This window comes from Spermophilus citellus (assembly GCF_964194105.1).
Source record: "Spermophilus citellus genome assembly, chromosome: 1".
Taxonomy (NCBI): domain Eukaryota; kingdom Metazoa; phylum Chordata; class Mammalia; order Rodentia; family Sciuridae; genus Spermophilus; species Spermophilus citellus.
Genome location: NC_138182.1, coordinates 10,294,550 through 10,309,312, shown reverse-complemented (window position 1 = coordinate 10,309,312; position 14,763 = coordinate 10,294,550). Strand labels below are relative to the sequence as shown.

The window sequence follows — 14,763 nt, the reverse complement described above, 5'->3', positions numbered from 1 at the left end:
CCAGAAACCCACTTGGTATCTGATCAGATTGTGTGTATGTGTGTGTGTGTGTGTGCACATTCGTCATGAGAGAAGGAAAAACATGGAGCAGAATTTACACTTGATACCCATTTTTTTATTCTGCAAAATCGCTTCTTCTTTTCAGTATAGGATTGTGATCATCAGGGCAGTTGTGTTCAGGCCAGCTGCTCTCCAGATGCTTTCAGCAGAGACGGTGACAGCTGGATGGAAGCAGGGCATTGCAGATGTAATTCCTCAAGATGAGGGATGGCAGAGTAGGGTGGGCCCTTAATCCAATATGAGTTGTGTCCTTATAAGGAAAGAGTCACAGATACTCTTGGGGAGAAGGCCATGTGGTGACAGAGGCAGGGATCTGAGTGACATACCTGCAAATCCAGGAGCACCAAGGATTACTGGCTCCCACCAGGAGCTCAGAAGAGACAGGAAAGGAGTCTACTCAGAGTCTGAAGGGACCATGGCTCTACAGACACCTTCATTTTAGACATCTTGTCTCCAGAATAGAACATTTCTGGTGTCTGCAATTACCCAGTTTGTGATACTGTGTTTTGCCAGGAAACTAATATGAGAGATTAAATATTTGCTTGGAGTTACCCAGCAGCAAACAGTGGAAGTGGATTTTGAACACAGTGTCATTGTGTCCATGCTCTGAAGCCCTGAGCCTGAGTGGGCCCTGCTGATGTAGAGCTCCATCCTGGGAATGAGGAGTAGGACATATGCAGAGTTCACTCTGCAGGAAACCAGTAGAACTGGAGATAAAGAATGCAGTAGTATCAGATGAAGAATGCTGTTAATGTTGGTTTTAATATGATTTCATTTTACATGGTAAATAAACTCCTAAACTCCGATCACTTTACAGTTAAGAGTTCTTTCATGAAGGATTATGCACCATACCCTTCTGGACATATGAGTTCCAAAAGGAAAGGGAAAAACAAAACAGTGCCATCAAGCCACCAGTCCCCAGCTCGTTCTCCCACCTCTTTTCCTAGAGCAAAGGGTCTGCTTAAGTCCACTGCCTTCTGAAACTGAACAAATGGTATTGGCTGCAATGAGGAAAACAGAGCTTTTGGGTTCATAAGCTATGCAAACTGAGCAAGCCACTTAAACGCTAGTCCCTAGTCCTCTCATCTGCAAAATAGAAAAACAAAATCTATCTCACTGGCTCATTGTGAAAATGAAACAGATTATCCTGCATAAGGCACTTCTCACAGTAGCAGAAGCCGGTGGTTACTGGTGTCCATCTTCTCTCTCGTCCATTTTCCTCATCAAGATCACATGGCTTATTAATGTCCAGGCAGGACTAAAATCCAGACCTTCTAATTTCTAGGCAATAGACCCCACATGGAATTCTTCCATTGTTCACATCAAAATATTCCAAAGAACATTTTGAAAAGCAGAAACACCTAAAAGGCCATTTTTTTGTTAGCTTGAGGAGCTGTTGGGGACTGGTGCCCCATCTTGAATATGACCAAGTTTCTATCTCAAATTATAGTATGAGACAATGGAGTCTTAGAATTCTAGAGGTAGCATAGTTGATTCTTACGTTTCTTACCACCAGGGAAGGCTGGGAATGCATAATGGCTCAAAAAGAGTAGGAGAAAATTGAGAGTATTTCTTGTTAGGTAAGCACGTTGGGATCCCCTGGGTGATAAGACACAGTGCAGGTCTTGGGTATTTACACATTGGAATAAAAGCAAATGGGTTTGAGCTGTCAGTGTTCAGATTTAAACATCTGCCTTAAGGTTACTGTGAACTCCAGCAGTGGTACACCCCACGTATTTATGACTTCTGGAGGATGAATTTGGATCATCCATTCTTCTCAGTGTGATAAAACTTTTGTCAGTAGAACTAGTGAGAAGTACAATAATAACGGTCTTGCTTTGTTCTTTATTTTAAAGCTAGGAATAATGAAAATAAAAGAAAGCATTTCAATTTTTAACCATATTACTAAAATTCGGTTAAATACTTTGTGCATGAACAAAAATGTGTACTTATCTCAAAAATTACACATTGTTGTATGTGCTGTTTAAAAGTTTAAAACAAGTATTCCAAGTCATTATTAAGAGTGAGTATTAGCTCTGCATCACCGTGACCAAAAGACCTGACAAGAACAACTTAGATCAGGAAAGGTTTATTGTGGCTCACAGTTTCAGAGGTTCTGTCCATAGTTATTCCATACCTATTCCATAGCTCTGGGCCAGACGTGAGGCAGAACATCATGGCAGAAGAGAGTGGTTGAGGGAAGCTGCTTTGTTCATGACAGCCAGAAGCAGAGAGGGCTTGAATACAAGGAGCCAGGGGTAATACAATGTGCCGGGGCACACCCCTAGTGACCTACTTCCTCCAGCCACGCCTGACCTGTCTAGTTACCACCCATTAATCCATTCATATAGATCAACCCACTGATTGGATCGCCACTCTCATAATCTGGTCATTTCACCTCTGCACATTCCTGTGCTGTCTCACACATGAAATTTGAGGGGAACCACTTATCCAAACCGTAACAGTGACATAGGATTGAAAGTAACTCAAGTTATCCATTTTTTGTATCTATAATCTCTGTTCTATCATTGTTTATTTCACACATTCCATTTAAATGCAGAGCTATGTAGTATTGTAGGATTTGGAAAAGTGAGATTTAATTCCACACCCTTAGTGAACTTACTCTCAAAGTGAACGTAAGATCTTTGTTTCCGCGTAAGGTTTAGAGAGCTAGAAGGTGTCATCTACCCTTGCATGGAAGAGAAGTGGGACAAATTGCAAATTCCCACATGCTCTTGAATTCATCCAAGATCTAAAAGCGTAGGAAATTTGCTATGGTCCAAAGTCTGGGGGTAAATGTGCATTTGGGAAGAAAAAAAGGGGGAAGAAAAAAAAAGGAAACTAATAACAAAATGCTGAAAAGGTGGAGATCTTATAGCATCTAATTTTTATACTTCATGAAATTAGAGCATCTAAGACTATGTGTTAGTGGTAAAAGAATAAACTTGGAATTAAACAGAGTCTTTAGATAAGATACAGAAAGAACAATTTTTTAAGAGAAAATTCGATCATTCGAATTTAACTAAAATCAAAGCATTTTATTCTCTGAAAGATGTTGTTAAAAGGGAATGACAGGAGTGAGATGATATCTCAGTGGAGTTTTGAGGTGCACTTCCCTGATTGCTAATGATGTTGAACATTTTTTCATATATTTTTGGTCATTTGTGTTTCTTCTTTTCAGACGTGTCTATTCAATTCATTTGCGTATTTATTAATTGGGTTATTTGACTTTTTTTTGGTGTAAAGTTTTTGAGTTCTTTATATATTCTGGATTGTAATCCTCTGTCAAAAGAGTAGCGAGCCAAGATTTTCTCCCATTCTGTAGGTTCTCTCTTCAGAATGTCAGTCATCAAGAATACAAATAATAAATACTGGTGAGAATGTGAAGAAAGGAGAACATTTTTACACAGTTGATGGGATGGCAAATTAGAATAAGCACTATGGAAATCAGTTTGGAGGCTCTTCAAACGACATTACTATTTTCAAATATGATGCACCAATTTAAAAATATGGAGAAAAAAGAGAATGACACAAAAGCCACAGGTTGGCAGAAAATATTTGCAAATCACATTTATGATAGTGAACTTGTATATGAGATGAATAAAAAACTGAAAATTTCAACAGAAACAAACAAATAAACAACAAAAACAAAAAAACCAGTCCAGCACAAAAGTGGGCAAAAAATTGATTCATTGCCAAAAAGCATATGAAAGGATACTCAATATCATTATAGTTATTGGATAATGCCATTTAAAATGACAATGTGCTACCCCTGCAGAGCTATTAGAATGACTAAAATATTAAAAAAAAAAAGAAAGGAAAAATGGAGGGGAGGGAAGAAGGAAAAAGAGAAGGTCCCAATTCCAGGTGGCTGAGGGGACGTGGAACAATTGATCTCTTGTGTGTACCAAGTGGAAATGCACACTGCACTCCTCTGGAAAACAATTTGGCAACTTTGTTTTAGGAGTAAAGTTATATATGTATGTCCCATGTGAGCCAGCAATCTCTCACCTCAAAAGAAATGAGAATGCATATCCATGAAAAAACTGAACTCACATGCTTATAGCCTTTATTAACAGTTATGAAGCATTGCAGGCCAACAGACATGTCCTTCAACCTGAATGGATAGATCAACTCTGTTGCATTCATACAGCAGGATACTAGCCAGCAATTGAAGAAAACAGAGTCAGGAATTATGGATCCACACCTTCATAAGATGACTCTTAAGTGCACTTTGTCTAGAGGAAGAAGCCAAGTCTGAGACTGTATGTTATTATGCAATTCCATTCACACAATATTATGAATTAGGTCTAACTATGGGATAGTGGGGAGACCAGATGAGCAGTAGACAAGGACTGGGGGACAGTATGGGGATCATGTAGTAGGAGGCAGGAGAGAGGTTTGGAGTAATGGTGTTGTTCTGGAGGGACTGTACTCATGGACGCCCACTCCATTCATTTGTCAAAGCCCATTGAGCTGTACGCTACAGAGTTCACGTGCTGGATGTAAAACTTAAATAGAAATCCACCACCGCATGGCTGGAATCCAAGATGGAATACTCAGGGTGTCAAGTGCTGCTTTAAGAAACTTTGGTGAACAATGTTTTGTAAAGTTAAACACAGAAAGAACTGTGCACAAACACAGTGTTTTAATCAGTCATAGTTTCTAAGCAGTTTTGAAACTATTCTATGAGTACAGTAGTATGAACAAGTAAAGATCCTGTAGCAAATGAGGGCCACATTTCTCACGGTTGGAGAAGGAAGTTAAAAACAAGAAAGGCTGGCACAACTCAGAGTGGGAGATGCAGGACTCGGCATGGATTGTGCAGTTTTGTTTTGATTTGTGTATGCTTGTGTGTGTATTTATGCAATGCATGAATACCAATGTAGATAAAAATATAGACAATATATGTGTCTGTATTGGTTAACATGTATGCACGTATTTCCTCACTCACTCTGAGAATGTCTGAAAGTAGTGGCACCCCAGGGAGACTTAGTATTCAGATCTCAGTGTTTATTGCCCAGATTTTAATATTTCAGTGTACCACTCATAAATAACAGAAGCCAGGGCTCCTTAGAAAGTTGGCTGATTTCAAGACTCAAGCAGGACTAGTAAAAGTTGAAGCATCTTATAGAATCAGAAATTAATAATGTACTGAAATATGTGTACCTTCTTTTGCTCATATCTATGTTCACATAGAAAAACCAGAGGAGCCAACCTACCAACCTGAGTTTTCAATAGCCAAAGATGAGAAAATTGAGCAACAATACAAATAATGCAATTGTTTAAATATAATGTTCAAATAAACTAATACCCTAAGGACATATAGATATAAAGAAATAATTTCATGAACATAAATGCTGGGGAGAGGTATTGGCCAAATTGAATTGTTATATTGTGTGCACATATGAATATATAACAATAGATCTCATCAATATGTAGAAATATGATGTAACAATAAAAATGAGGAAAAAAATAACTAAATGTGGGGACTGTATACCTTATTCCTTACAGAAGAATTCAAAATAATAAATGTTGAAATGATGAAGGAAATAGAAAATTACCCTTAGAACACCAAAGTGATAAATACTAAGGGTCAGATCAATTGAAAAATGCTAAAATTAATGGGGAATATGTTGAATAGAAACAGGGTATTTCTATGACCCTGTGGAGTGTAGCAGATAATATTGAACAATATTAATTTTTGGTTTTGATTATTGTGCTGTGGTTGTGTGAGATGCTAGCAATTGGGAGGCCGGGTGAGGGTGTGTAAAATTACTATGCCTGCAACTCTCTTGTGAGTCCAAAATTATCTCAAAATCATGTTTAAACAAATGTGAGCAGCTGAGTGTGAATGCATTGGGATGCTAACTGGAGTGGTAACTAACTGGAGTGCTCAGAAATAACTGCCTCTAGTAGACAATGCTTATTAGGTAATAAATAATGCAATGTGCTAACTTGTAGCTTATTAAAACATATTTTATTAAAGCTCAATAGTAACTAACAATTATTTGGGAATTAGGCCAACAAAGATTCTTTTTACAGGGAGTAGTATTTTATTACTGACATTGCTTATCATTGTTGTTGATAATATAAAATGAGATTTAATCAGTTTTATTATTATTTTAAAATATTTACTGACAATGAACCTCCTTACAGCCTGCACATGGAGTATTCTACTTTGATTTCTTCATCCATCCTTATTATGTTAAAGAAAGTTTATGTATAGTTACTGGGATTGTATCACAAAGAGAAGTTTGTCATTAAACAAGATCTCCATGAAATCTAGCTATAGCTGATATCCATATCTACTTCTAGATCTACATCATAATCTACATTTGTATCATCATTTATAGCTCTACCCAGCGCTGGGGATGTAGCTCAGTAGTCGAGTGCTGGCCTACCATACGTGAGGCTGGGTTCAATCCCAACCACTGCAAAGATGAAAAAATGTGTGGGTATGCATATGTACACAGATAGGTGTATGTGTATATATAGATACAGATATGTATATATATTTATATATATATACATATACATATATATATAGATACACTTATACATACCTATTGATATTTACATTTATATATCTACATCTATTTCTGTATCTATGTCTACCTATCTACATGTTTACCAACTTCTATCTATCTAGCTAGTTTTCTACTTTTTACCTATTTAATATTTCATTAGGTCTTGAGACCACAGACGTGTAGCTAATTTAATAAGTACATTTTATTTCTATGCAAAATGCTAGTAGACTTGGAGGAGAGAGTTAAGCACTATCCCTTTCATCTTTATTTTTTCTTTGTTATACTTAGCAGAGCAATTTACAATTATTTTTTCATTGATATATGGAAATGAATAGTTGATATTTAAAAATTCTTCTATGCTGGTAAAATCTTTGTTTCCATTTTAAGGCAGTTTGTTTAGGTATCTGCTGGGCATTGTGGCGTTTGCCTGTAATCCTGGCAACTCCAGAGGAGGAGGCAGGAAAATTGCAAGTTTGATGCCAGCCCCACCAACTTAGTGAGGCCCTACACAACTTGGTGAGACCCTGTCTCAAAATAACAAATGAAAAAGAGCTGGGGATACAGCTCTGTGTCAAAGTATCCCTGGCTTCAATCCCCAGTACTAAAACAATAACTAAATAAAAAGTGCCTGCATTGTTCCCTTGATGTTTTTTAAGGAAAATTTCACCACTGACTAGAGTAGATTAGTGCCTTGGCATTACGTAGTTAAAAAATTTTAAAAAAAGGAAGTAATTGCAGAGCTGCTGATTATTGATTATTCAGGATTCACAAAACCTATGTTATTCTGTTGGAATACTTTTCCTTTATCAATGGAGAAGCAAGAAGTTAGCATGCCTGGGAGAAAGTGGCCAGGCTTCTGCACTCTTACCTGAAAAGACAATCACAATACTGAACACACACTGTGCTGTGGCTTGGCTTCCTTCCCCGTGCCGGGCTGCACCATGACAACCCTGCAAACAGTAGAAATGGCCTTTCCCCTCCTCGTCCCCATTGCTTTGGTGAAGGAGTCATTTTGCTTTTCTCTGACATTGTTGTTTTGTGTTGGTTTCCCTCGACTCCTTGGGAACTTATCTGAAGGTCAACAGATTTATTCTCAAGCATGTTGCTCTGTTCGTTTTAAGACCACATTTCATAGTTGTGGGAACTGAATTGCCTGGGGAAGAAACAGCTGGAATGGCTTAGACAGTCAGGAATGGGAAAGCCTTTGCTGGCTAGGACTTGATGTGGGCCTGGGTCAGTAGAGGCCACCCGTAGGCCTGGGTAGGAGGAGTCCTGTCCTGGGTCCCGTGGTTTAGGGTTCCTGCTCTGGTCCTCCAACTGTTACCATGTGGGGTTGGGGATTGTCTGAGAAGCCAAGGGAATGTGGCCACCTGGTCACATCTTGTCTCTTACACTGAGGTGCCTGGAACTGAGAACTTTCCACCTTGAAGATCCCAAACTCTCTCCCGTACTTGGCCTGCCCCCAGGTCTGTGGCAGTGTTCATTTCTCCAGACTGGAACAGTGGTGAAGCAGAGACCATCACAGGAGGAGTAGAGGGAGGGATGGCAGAGCCGTTGGTAGTGGAGCTGTGCCCAGGTGCATGTGGGTTCTCAGGACCTTCTTTGTAAGGCAGAGGCGAGGGGCAGATGGCCTAGCTGCCATCCTTGGCCAGCCAATTTCTCAAGATCTTAAGAGAAAACAGCGATCTACCTTTTACCTGAATTTGGATTAGGAAAGATGAATGTACAGATGTCTATTTGCAACTATTGTGGGCTGAACACATTCCCCATAAGGATCTATATACCTAGCACCTGTGCCAGTTAATGTGACTTTGTCTGGAAATAGGATTTTTAAGATATACTCATATTAAGGTGAGGTCCTGCTGGAGTAGGGAGGTCCAAGTCCAGTGCCCTGTGTGCTTATCTTGGGGTGACAGCACAGACACAGAGGAGAGGGTGTGGGGGTCTGAGACAGGGACTGGAGGGGCCTTCTCAGCCACACAAAGCTCAGGAGTGCCAATAATTACCAGTAGCAGGGAAGGCATGGGAAAGTTCTCCCTCAGAACTACCCTGCAGGAGGAACCACGCTGCTGACACCTTGATTTTGGCTTCTGGCCTTCAGAACTGTAGGAAAATAGATTTCTGCTGTTTTAAGCCACCAAGTTGGTGGTACTTTGTTATGGGAATCCAGGAAACTGATATATACGGGGTAAATTATTTTGAAAAATGGGGTCTTTTACTGAAGCCATATTATGGACCCTGTAATGGAGATTACCTTGGCACAATAATATAGAAATCTAATCCCCTGAGGTCTGTTGAAACTCTTGTCAACTTGGAAAAAATAATAAAAATGGTCTGAAGACTATTTTCTTTTCTAAAAAAAAAATATATTTACCTCCAAATAAGGGTATGTGGCCTATTATTTGATAATTTTTGACAGTCAAAAATCAATTTCTATTCTATTAGCTTTACTAAATGGGGAGAAATGAATCATAGAGGTTTTTATTGGGCATGGAGTTGAGAAAGAATATGAAGGCAGTAACCTTCCCTATATCACCCGGCATTTTTGAGCAGATGCTAAAGGAAATGCTGAGAACACACCACCAGACCCAGGGTTGGCCTGAGTGGGTCCCCAGGATGCTAACTTTCTTCATGAGGGAAGGGGCCCTATAGTCAAAATAAATAAATAAATATATAAATCACATTTTCAGGACAGTGCATTGGGGGGTCTTCAGTGTACCAGTACATATCATGGTGCATACAAAATACTCTTTCCCAGAATTATTTTATCCTAGGCTCTTTCATTGAGGGAGTTTTATGCAATTGGGCCTCTGTGGACTATTTGGAATAAACACCTTAGAATATTGCATCTACTAATACTTCTTTAGGTCTGTTTGAGATGAATGAGTTTTTTCTTATCCTATGTACATTTTCCTTATTCCCCTCCCATTTTAATCTTTGCTCCCTTTAAATAATTGTGATCTTTGACTCAAAAAAATGTGTTAACCTTTGATTCATCTCTGCTACCTATACTGTACCTTAAGGTCTAAGATTTTCAACCCACCATAAAAGAACTAAGTCATCTTTTATCCTTGGGTCAGCAAATCATTAATATCAAACTCATCTATCTTCTAAAACATTTCTATTTTTCTTTACTGTTGACATAAGGCCCTTCCTTTGGAATGAGCCATAAGAAATATCTGATACTCAACTGACAAAGCTGGCAATACCATGTGATTCAGCCTAACACATTAATGTTATGAAGGAGTCAGTACAGTTTCCAAGATACATAATTTACCAAAAGAGGCTTAGCCATTTCAAGAATTTGGATCAATCCCTTTACAAATAGATTGGACTGCTGACAGGCAGGATCACTTGTGCTTACCAATGATACCAAGTTGGCCAGGACTGACAGGAATGTGTGAGGACAAACAGGAATGCAAAATGATATGATCAACTTACAGAGTCAAATTGTAGTGAGTATAACGAATTTCAAATAGGTGCTTGCAGGACTTTGTTTGCCAAACAGAAACAATTGATTTGACAAATGCAACAGAAATAAAAGCATTTACAAGGGTTGGAACATATGAAGAGAGGTTTTTAAACTCACAGCCAATCCGATTCAGGCTCTGGTGAACATGCCTAGACAGGCAGCTTCTGAGCTATCAATTCTGACCAACCACCTGCACCTCATCCTATGGATTCTGGCTGCCACATCAAATGACTGACTGCTGGCACCAGATCAAAGATTCATTCCATGAGGTCTCTGAATTTTAGACATTTAGACCTAGGATTATTATCTTTAGTGATATAAACATTCTCTCCCTACAACCCTGCCTAACTTCCAAGAACCAGATAGTCCCGAAAATCCCCATTCTTCCTGTAGGTCACAGACTATTGTTCATGAGATGGCAAACACTTCTGGGCAACGGTAAAACCAGCTTCTTTATCTATCAGCCTTGACTTTGAAGTTTGTAAGTTTTTTGAGGACAAGAGCCAAGTGTAGGTGTTTTGTACTTAGGTCAGGCTAATGTGCAGTCGATAAAAACATTTGTGGGCTCCATCAAGGAGGGTTTTTAATGCAGTTTAGGATCACAGCCATATAACTGACATCACCAAAAAGCAGGATGATGGCTGGTGATGGAGATAAGTACGGACTTGAAAACTTCTATGGCAACAGAAGCTCTTATACCTTTGATTCTTGAACCAAATTTCTTCATGAAGAAGGGTTTACTTGTATGTGTAAATCTTATCCCATGGTGATATTTTATGTATCTATAAAATTTCATTTCTTGTTTAATTCAGATAACTATAGGACTGATGTTTAGTTTAATGGATCTTCATTAAAAAAAGCCTCCTCATTCAGAATTTGTGGTTTTAGGCATTATGAAATACAATTAAATAAAAATATTCCTCCTAGGCTTTTTTTCTCAAATTCTGTGGTACAAGGTAGATTTTTTATATTTTGATTGCAAAACTTTTTGACCATGTGGTTTATTAGATTTCTGATGTATTACCCTGATTTCTCTATAAATTAATTTAAGGTTTATACAATCGTTTATCAAAGCTGATTATTGAGATAAAATTCTTATATTGCATTACACTATAGATAATAGCATTATCCCTTAGCCTCTGAGAGATATGTGTGTTTCAATTTATTATTGCTCACCCTTGAATGGATGCCACCCTTAAGAGTTTTTGTTACAATGGTAGGAAGACAGTTTGAGTCTCACTGGATGTTGTTAAATCCTCAGGCCATGGTACCTGTGACTGCGGCAAGTGCAGATGTGATGCGGGGTGGTCTGGGGATGCTTGCCAGTACCCAACCAACTGTAACCTGACAAGGAAAAAAAGCAACCAAATGTGCAAGAATTCTCAAGATGTCATCTGCTCCAATGCAGGTAAGAATTCTGTCCCTTGAAGATTATGAAGTGAAGTAATCAAATCTTGTTTTTTTTTATGGAAATTTGTAGGCATGGAGAAATGTTGAAATGGAGTGAAGCTGCTTTTGAGTATTCTTTTTAGAAGTGAAATTTAGATAAATCAATAGGGAGAAAATGTCATCTTGCTGAGACTGGCAAATTTGGTGCTCTCCAGTTGTTTCCGGTGCCTCCTCAGAGCATGCCTTGGAGCATGGTATTCACTGCAAACCACCTCCCCACAGAATCTTATGTAAATTGGGAGCCATGATTTGGAATGGTGGATTAAATCTTATGAAAGGATTTATGTAACCAGATTTTTTATTTATTTGCCACAGATCAAGAGTGCTTTGAATTTATACCTTAGCATCAAATAAAATCAAATGCTTTTTTTTAAGAGAGAGAGAGAGAGAGAGAGAGAGAGAGAGAGAGAGAGAGAGAGAGAGAGAGAGAATTTTAATATTTATTTTTTAGTTTTCGGCGGACACAACATCTTTGTTGGTATGTGGTGCTGAGGATCGAACCCAGGCCGCACGCATGCCAGGCGAGTGCGCTACCACTTGAGCCACATCCCCATCCCCTCAAATGCATTTAATTTTATAGATGATTCAGGTAATACTGGATATGAAACACATTGAAGAATAGAACGGCAGTGAGAGTTTTTGTTTGACCAAAATATTTTTATATTGCATCAGAGTCATTTAAAACTATTTCTTAGAAGATGGCAGAGAAGGTATAAAAATTAATTAACCAAACCATGTAAAGCAAAACAGCTGCAGTTTAGGTTGGAATGGTGTTTAGCTAGTGTTACTAAAATTAAATACTCTTAATATCTGGGTGTGTGGAGCCTCAAGGTTGTTTTTCCTTGACTGTGGTAGAACATGAGAATCCCAAAGGGTAAGTGATAAATGTCAGTGCCCATGTCCTTCCCCAGAGGTTCTGCTTTAGGTGCTTTGGGGTGTGGCTGGACTTCGGTGGGTTGTTAAGCTCCCAGGGTGATCCTAATGCACATCCAGGGAAGGGAGCCAGTGTTCTCCATGCTAAGGAGGAGGATTTGACCAGCTGAACGAATACCTTCCCTTGCTGAAACTTGCATTTCTGGTAGGTCCCTTCTGCAATCAGAGCTAGGACCTTTCCACATCTGATTGCTGCAGATTGCTTGGTAGAGAGGAAGCCGGATAAGGGTGCTCAGCTAATAGGAATCAGGGCCACACCCAGCATGAGGTGTCAGAGGACCCATCAGGGACCAAGACAAGTGGTCTGAGCAGTCATGTCACTTCCTGTGCTCCTACTCCTCTCCCCACTTCTCAGCACATCAGCCTTTCCTTTTCTTTCAGAGGTAGGATTTCTCTGCCTCTGACTCAGAACACCCAACAATATGCACCCGTGCACACCCCTGCACACAGACAGTAGCCCCTTTTATCCTGAAAATATTCATTCTTTCAAACTTATTAATAAGGACTGGGATTCTACCTTTTTTAATATATGACAGCAGAATGCATTACAATTCTTATTACATATATAAAGCACAATTTTTCATATCTCTGGTTGTATACATAGTATACTCACACCAATTCGTGTCTTTATACATGGACTTTGGATAGTAATGATTATCACATTCCACCATCATTGATTACCCCATACACCCACTCTTCCCTTCCCACCCTTCTGCCATATCTAGAGTTTGTCTATTCTTCCCACACTTCCCCTCCCTACCCTACTATGAATCAGCCTCCTTATATCAGAGAAAACATTCAGCATTTGGTTTTGTGGGATTGGCTAACTTCATTTAGCATTATCTTCTCTAACTCCATCCATTTACTTGCAAATGCCATGATTTTATTCTCTTTTATTGCTGAGTAATATTCCATTGTGTATATATGCCACATTTTTTTATCCATTCATCTTTTGAAAGGCATCTAGATTGGTTCCACAGTTTAACTATTGTGAATTGTGCTGCTATAAACATTGATGTGGCTGTGTCCCTGTAGTATGCTGTTTTTAAGTCCTTTAGGTATAGATCTAGGAGAAGGACAGCTGGGTCAAATAGTGGTTCCATTCCCAATTTCCAAGAAATCTTCATACTGCTTTCCATATTGGCTGCACCAATTTGCAGTCTCACCAGCAGCTTTTTAAGTTATCTGTTTTTTACTTTATTCATTATGCTTTTAAATAATCAAATTCAGGTACTAAGATGCATTATAACCATGTGAGGGCTAGTCTAGGAATCTTAATGTTCTAATATTAATGAACATGATTCACAATAACATATTTCAAAGGAGAAAATACACAGAACTGTTTTGATAGATGATAAACTATTTGATAAAATTAAAACATTTCTAAGATATCTATACTTGTACTTTTTTTTAAACATTGAAACAGATAATTTAAAAAGTACAGTACTTTTATCTACCTGCCTACTATCCATCGTTCAGTTTTGTCAATTGACTCAACAAAGTTCTTTATAGTTCCTTCTCCTTGCAGGATCTAATCTAGGGACAATGTTATACTTAGTTCTCTTTCTTTAATCTGGACAGTTTCTATTGACTTTGGCTTTATAGCACTGATAGCCTTGAAGAAAATTGTCCGAACATCTTTTTCTTTTTTAAATAAAGTATTACTCACTTTGGGCTTGTCTGATGCCTCCTCATGATTAGATTCTTGCTATCCACTCTTAGGTGAGATACCAGATAGATGGTTTTGTGCTTTTAGGATGTTTCACTTAAAGCCGGTGATGTCCATCTGCTGGGATTGTGGGGGATCACTTCTGACCAACGCGTCAAGGTGATGTCTGATGTCACACCCTGTTATTACTGACTTTATCACTGATTTACCCATTTTACAAGTCACCCAGCTATGGGGAAAAACTTTGAAAGCAAGAAAATACCCCAATCCTCATTAAAATTAAGACTCTCTCTTATGGAGAGTTTATGAGGATGATTGAAAAATGATAATTTCTGAAATCCAAATTCAATATTTACCAATTGATACCCAACATTCTTCCACAAATGGCCACCTTCCCTTATTTGCCTGTTATTCAGTATTTTATTTACATGGAGTTTATTAGCAGTATGGAATCACAACTCCTGTGATTTCAATGGTTTGTCAGTCACTTTTATATTCAATTACTCTGTGCACAGATTGTTACAGATTAGATATTTAAACCTTCTCAGGCTAGATTTTGTGTTCTTGGGATCTGACTCAGTTGTTTTTGTTTCATTTTGTTTTGCTTCTACTAATATGTTATTTTTACTTTTTTGTGTATACAAAGAACT

The 14,763-nt window shown here is 38.5% G+C and overlaps 1 protein-coding gene across 1 annotated transcript in view; it reads left to right on the top strand.

Moving 5' to 3' along the window:
• The window catches only part of ITGBL1 (integrin subunit beta like 1), a 228,345-nt gene that overhangs the window by 88,151 nt on the left and 125,431 nt on the right, over positions 1 to 14,763 (top strand). Inside the window, exon 3 of the mRNA XM_081307804.1 lies at positions 11,324 to 11,470. Coding sequence (XP_081163930.1) covers positions 11,324 to 11,470 — 147 coding nt within the window. The remainder of the gene's footprint in view (positions 1 to 11,323; positions 11,471 to 14,763) is intronic.